Source organism: Cylas formicarius, unplaced genomic scaffold, assembly GCF_029955315.1.
Source record: "Cylas formicarius isolate icCylForm1 unplaced genomic scaffold, icCylForm1.1 PGA_scaffold_1__22_contigs__length_36826433, whole genome shotgun sequence".
Classification (NCBI taxonomy): Eukaryota; Metazoa; Arthropoda; class Insecta; order Coleoptera; family Brentidae; genus Cylas; species Cylas formicarius.
In genome coordinates, this window is record NW_026844264.1 from 4723728 (window position 1) to 4729770 (window position 6043).

A 6043-nucleotide genomic window follows, 5' to 3' on the forward strand; every position below is an offset into this window, starting at 1 on the left:
ACAACTATATTCCGCGAACGGATGTTCATACCTTAACAATTGATCACATAAAACTTACCTTGATATGTTGTCCCAAAGGGTGAGCGGGTTCATCTTGTTTTAAGTAATGAATTTTATCAATTTGATAGCTACATTCTAAATCGACCCATCTTGCTGCTTTCTGCGTAAACTTAAAATCTACCGGTTGCACGCCAAGCGTGGAAACGTCGTAGACTTGGCTGTATACTTTTGCATTTTGGGAGAATAGTGCAGAATGAGCTTTTCATGGTTGTTAATAACTACACAAATACTTCCTGGATAATTGCTTGTCGATGGTTGATAAAATCGATTTCACTTTGGCGTTCAAAGGGCTTAGCAATTCTTCGTCGCAGACCGCAAACACACCCAAAATACTTATGCCCCCTGGCAACATTTTCATTGCTTGATGAGCGTGGTCTGCAATCCATGTTTCGTCAACTTCTGCGATATTCCTCAATGCTTTCAACGGTTTGCCCGTCTTTTTATCCTCCTGGCTTTGAAAATGCGGAGTTTTGGCCAGATGAATAACGTAGTATTTGCCGTTGTTAATCTAAAAAAGGGGCATATGTTAACTTCATTCCCGAGAAGTTATTTGTCGATTTAACCTGTCCAAGAATTAATCCCACGGCGCATTTGTAATCATGTTCAAGGTCAGTTAAATATTTTAGAAAACTCTGTTCGGCTTCTGCATGTTTAACCATTTTATTTATGAAAACAAGAAAACATAACAATCTTGAATTAAAAAATAACCAAAGCGGGTATTCTGTGGTGGCCCAGTTGGAGTGAAACAAAAAAGAAGAAAGGGAATTAATCTGGGATGGAATGGTAGATATCAACAGATTTCTTATTCAAAAAGTCCATCACCAAATTGTTTTTATATAAGGAAAATATAACATAATTTTAAACATTCGTAAAAAGTACACATCATATTGATGAGGAATACTAATCTAAGTTTAGATGCACGTTGGTTCATAAGGCAAAACCATTATAACTTTTACTTTTTGTCTATTAACGATTGGCGACACTGATAAAAATATGTATTTATCATTTAAGTAACATGACTCACTTTTAAATTATTATAAACTTTTAAACTGCATCGTAAATACGCGTGAGTCGCACATAAAAATGTTTTCGAGTTCTCCAAATTATACAAAATTGAAAACCAATTTACGATTGGCAATGACGCGGCTCAAACTATTGGAGAAAAAGAAATCAGAACTTACGGAAAAAACTAGACGGGAGATTGCAGAATTTTTAACCGCAGGAAAAGTAGAGAGGGCAAGAATAAGAGTGGAATATATTATTAGAGAAGATTATTTAGTGGAAGCTCTTGAAATTGTCGAAATGTATTGCGACCTATTGGTAGCCCGGTTTGGACTCATTTCCAACATGAAGGAATTAGATGAAGGGATCGCTGAGGCTGTATCAAGTCTTATTTGGGTTGCACCCCGGTTGCAATCGGATATACAGGTGAGAGATATTCTCGCTTATGAAAAGCTATTGTGGCTGATGTAGATATTTTCTCTTGAAGGAATTAAAGATAATAGCAGACTTGCTATCAGCAAAATATGGCCCTAGTTATGCAGAAGCTTGTCGTATAGAATCCGTTGAAAGTATTAGCCCCAAATTAAAGCACAAAATGGCCATTCAGGCACCTCCGAAAATATTAGTTGAAAAATACCTTATTGAGATAGCAAAGTGTTTTAACATTCCATATGAGCCCGATCTTGAAGTTATGGCCACTGAAAAAGGTATGCACCTTTTTGCATTCTCTGACAATTTACCTTCCCAACAATGTGGAAAGCAAAAAGTTTTAAGGTGGCGTTTTTAATATAGTGTCATACAGTGTTTGTTCAACCATCGGAGATACATGATCAGTTAAACTAGGAAAGTTAAATAATTTTATGAAAAACTGAGAAGTTTAAGAAAATATAAAAAGTTGTATTTTCTATTTTTGCTCAGAAGCAGAATTTGAATTTTTTATAGTAGACTTTGTTCGCTTTCAACTGACATTCGGAAAAACAAGTTTTGAAAGTACAATTAAATTAAAAGTTTTGAGTACAAAAACATGAAAATTAACTTTCTAATTTGTTTTAATTTAACTTGTTTTTCCAAATGTTAGTTGAAAGTGATCATGGCCTACTAAATTTAAAAAAATGCTTTTGTGACCCTAATAATGATGATAAATACTTCATGTGAAAATGTTCAATATGACCATCATAATCAAATTAAGAAATCTATGGTGTATCTTGAAAACAAATGAAAAAATTCTATGTCTACATGTTCTAATGTACTAATTCCAAGATCATTTTTGAATGTTTTCAGCTTTTAATATTTTCCACAATTTCTTTATAAACAATTCACGATCGTTTTTTTGGACACATAGTGATCTAGTAAACATTTCTGGAGGATTTAAAGCTGCCAACTTAAATTGTTGTCACGGAAAGCCTCTTAGTAGATTCTAAGTGAGTGAGGGAGATGCTGAGAAGTGACAAAAATAAAAGAATATTTTTCTAATATTCTGAATATTATTCAAGGTACTGACGCTATGCTTATTGATTTGTCAGATGGTAAAAATAATTTGGGTGGCTCTGGGATGCCGCAACCACCTGGATTTGTGGGCTATCCGCAACCTCCAGCTCTGCCAACCCTAATGGATCCGCCCATTCCTTTTGCATACCCCGTGAGTAGATAAATATATCCACTCTGTAAGTAGCATTGAATTGTGTACCTTCCAGCCCCCACTAAACCCAAGCGGTAAAAACGATGGAGCTTCTGCTCCACCCGCTTCATTTTCTTACAATATCCCGCCCGGAGGCGAAAGAAAGGAATCGAATACAGATTACTTGGTAAGAAAATTAGATTTCTTGATTCTCAAATTGTTAGTAGCATTAGAGCTTTTTAGTTCTTTTTCCTTTTTGTTGTTTTTAGGACAATAACTTGCCTACTTATAGCATGGTTTTTCCCGACGTTAAGAAGGTAATTAGAGGGTACCTGCTTTCCTGTGTGGTTGTTTTTTTTAAAGCCATTTCAATTTATTGTTGGTGTTATTTGTCAGTGCTGGTGGTCTATGTTTATAATTCATTGGTAGTCCAAATAGTTTAAGGACTTGCTGCATTTTTAATCGCATGAACTAATTGGTGTTGTGGTTCTTGTAATTCTAGGACCCGTCCGGCGAAAACGCTGCGCATGATGACAATTTGGAGGTATGATACATGTAATAAGTTTCAAAATCGATCTCTTATGCATTTCTGCATGCTTGAACTAAAATGATGTTTCTTCCTTAGGATATGTACGGTGGGGAGTCGCCCCGCGAAAATAATTTAGAGGTAGGAATGGCTAAAAAGGGTTTTTTTGTCTTTGTGGGAAATATCATTTTTCTGCTGTGGTTACACTGTTGCGTAACATTTTAGAATTCCGACAGGCCCAAGCCGCAACCGAGATCCAAAATAAACAATTACAATTTCGATTTGCCAGATCTCCCTTCAGTTCCGAGTCATTCTGCTGATCCGCCCGCTTCCAATTCGCAGGATAGAGACGACGATATCGACTTCGACGATTTAACAAAGAGGTTCAATGAACTCAAGAAGAAATATTGAATTGTGATAGGTAGGGCGAGAGAAAAAATATTTTCTTATAACTCATTGATAATATATCCAGTATTGGCGACAAGGTACGGTATTAGAGTCATAGAAATTAAAAAAAAAAAAAACACTAAAACCAGAAGAAAATTGTGGAAATTATGTTCAAGTTTCTGAAATGAAACCTCGGTTTTTAAGGTTAAGTGTTGTTAAAGTGTTAATTTCATTTTAAAGCGGAAGCTTTTTTGTTTAATGCTGTTTGCTTTATCTCTGCAAGGAAAGTGATGGCGAGTGTGGAATATTTTCTTAAGTAAATGTCCATATCTCCTGAAAGGCTCAACACATCTTAATAAACTTGTCGTCGTTAAAAGAGGTTGTCCTAGGCTATCAATAATGCTACGGCGACGCGATTCATATTGCTTACCTTGCCACCAGGTGGAATATCCCGACAAATGCAAAAAAAAATATTTTATGAAAAAAGAATATGACCTACATAAAGTAAAATAGAATAGAATTTTCATGGCTATGTAAAATTCGGTAGATAGATTATACTAGATAAAAAATATATAACTAGCAAAGATATATCAAATAAAATTTACAAATCAAAAAACGAAACAGTAAAAAAACTACCACAATAAAAGCTTTACAAACATGATAAACAGGTATTTTCAATTTTTCAGATTACTACCATTGTTTTTTTTTTTAATTTTATCAGGAAGACTGTTATGTCTTGAAGTCCGGATAGTTTTTCTTACATTTGGTTAATTTAAATTTGGGAATTTTAAGATTACAATTTCTTAAGCAATAGTTATGCAGATTTGACCTTTTTTATATGGATTAATAAAAGAAACTAGTAATAAAAAAGGGATTTTGATAAAATTTCCACTTTCTATGGTCTATGGTTTTTAGGTTATTTTATTTGTGCTCAGCATTTTAGTAGTTAAATAAATCAAAGTAATTGATAATACTAAATATTTGAGAACATCTGAGCATACCAAAACATAAAAATGTCAACTATGGGGTTGCCCCCCTCCCCTTTGAAGGAATTATGAAAAAATTAATAACCATGAATATTTTATTTTGATTGTAAATATCATTTAGCGTCATAAATAATAAATTGGTGTTTTATTTGCTAAATTCAGGATAATTACATATTAATCACAACCCGCAAAGTGGAAAACGTCTTTTTTGAGCATTAAGTTCCTGTTCATACTTTAGGTTAGGACAGATATTGAGATGTGCTTTTCACTTGATTGTTGGGCCTTATTTGACTATCTATGACATAAAAAACTCATATTGTTGCATGTATTCTTTTTATTTATTTATTTTTTTGAGATTATAAGACTTCACACAAGACTTCAAATTTATTAAAATGCGTTAAGATATGGACATTTTTTTAAGAAAATATTCAAACACCCCTACCAGTTTCCTCTCAGAGATAGAGCACAAAGCATTCAACAAAAAAGATTTGAATTTTTCTCATCCTTAAAATTCAATATAACATTACGCCCGTTTTTTTTTTTCTACGAATATCTTTTTCCCTAATAGCCTATCTCGTTGCCTCTATTGGGACACCCTATATTTCTATTGACGCAGCGCGTAATTGTGTTTCAGGTTTAAATGGAAGAACAAAACCTTTAAAAAAATTGTTATATTTTATTCCACATAAACTCAAGTTAACCTATTTGTATCTATTTTATCTGCCTCCAAGTATATGAAAATCGCCCTGCCACTCTCAGGGCGACATAATTTGATGTTATTATCATATATGATTGTTTAGGTTTTTGTAATTATATTTATTTAATAAACGGAGTTTTTCCAGCTAACAATTGTTTATTATTTAGATGGGAGATATTGGAGATTTTGTATCTTGGAGTCCCTATTTCGTCCACCCCCAGAAAATGACGTTAACCCAATGTTGGGTTATCTATCAATTCGGGAGGAGGTTGGGTTACTTAGCTCACTACTGTGGGATTCTTTTATTTAATTTATTTTATCTAATTTTTTTTAATGCAAAACGTCTTTATATGGATGTGCTGCATGCATTGAAAATACTTGCTACTATATGGGCTATTTTAGGTTCCTTCAGGTTTCCCAATAGTGAGTTTTCCACACATAATGCGTACGCCAATTCTTTTTGGATTTTATCAAAGGTCACCTCCGTAGCTAGCTGTTCACTTGCCGGCTCAATAAAAATACGTATGACGAAAATGATCTTGGGATTAGTACATTAGAACATTTTTTTAAGATTAATATGATGACGCGAAGGGAAATATATTTTTTTATTTCTTTGCAAGATACACCATACATTTTTCATTTTTAAATAAAGCATAAAAAGTGCTCTTAAATTGTATATCACATGAAGCATTTATCATTATTAGGGTCACAAAAGCAAAATTTGTCTTTTTTTATTTGGTACGCCATGATCACTTTCAACAAACAAG

The 6043-nt window shown here is 33.6% G+C and overlaps 2 protein-coding genes across 6 annotated transcripts in view; one reads left to right on the plus strand and one right to left on the minus strand.

Annotated features, from left to right (window-relative positions):
• Positions 1 to 917, minus strand: part of LOC132696901 (protein odr-4 homolog) — a 12571-nt gene extending 11654 nt beyond the window's left edge. Inside the window, 4 exon segments of the mRNA XM_060662028.1 lie at positions 59 to 213; positions 216 to 283; positions 285 to 568; positions 624 to 917. Of these exon segments, the coding sequence (XP_060518011.1) occupies positions 59 to 213; positions 216 to 283; positions 285 to 568; positions 624 to 719 (603 nt within the window). The 5' untranslated portion in view covers positions 720 to 917.
• Positions 918 to 1037: 120 nt separating this feature from the next.
• LOC132696902 (IST1 homolog) lies at positions 1038 to 6033 on the plus strand. 5 transcript variants are annotated; one of them, XM_060662030.1, is made up of 9 exons: positions 1038 to 1488; positions 1550 to 1769; positions 2586 to 2701; positions 2757 to 2867; positions 2950 to 2997; positions 3183 to 3224; positions 3306 to 3347; positions 3432 to 3627; positions 5214 to 6033. In XM_060662030.1, the coding sequence occupies exons 1-8, from the start codon at positions 1144 to 1146 to the stop codon at positions 3615 to 3617; spliced, it is 1110 nt and encodes a 369-aa protein (XP_060518013.1). In that variant the 5' UTR covers positions 1038 to 1143; the 3' UTR covers positions 3618 to 3627; positions 5214 to 6033. The 5 variants fall into 5 exon arrangements, with proteins under 5 accessions (XP_060518013.1, XP_060518012.1, XP_060518015.1 ...); XM_060662029.1 differs by having other exon boundaries at positions 1039 to 1488; positions 2556 to 2701; positions 5214 to 6028; XM_060662031.1 differs by lacking the exon at positions 2950 to 2997 and having other exon boundaries at positions 1040 to 1488; positions 2556 to 2701; positions 5214 to 6028.
• Positions 6034 to 6043: the final 10 nt, after the last annotated feature.

Coding starts and splice junctions, on each gene's coding strand:
- LOC132696902 (XM_060662029.1), top strand. CDS start 1,144: ATGTTTTCGAGTTCTCCAAATTATACAAAATTGAAAACCAATTTACGA. Junction 1,489..1,549: donor GGTTGCAATCGGATATACAG/GTGAGAGATATT, acceptor TTTCTCTTGAAG/GAATTAAAGATAATAGCAGA. Junction 2,868..2,949: donor AATCGAATACAGATTACTTG/GTAAGAAAATTA, acceptor TGTTGTTTTTAG/GACAATAACTTGCCTACTTA.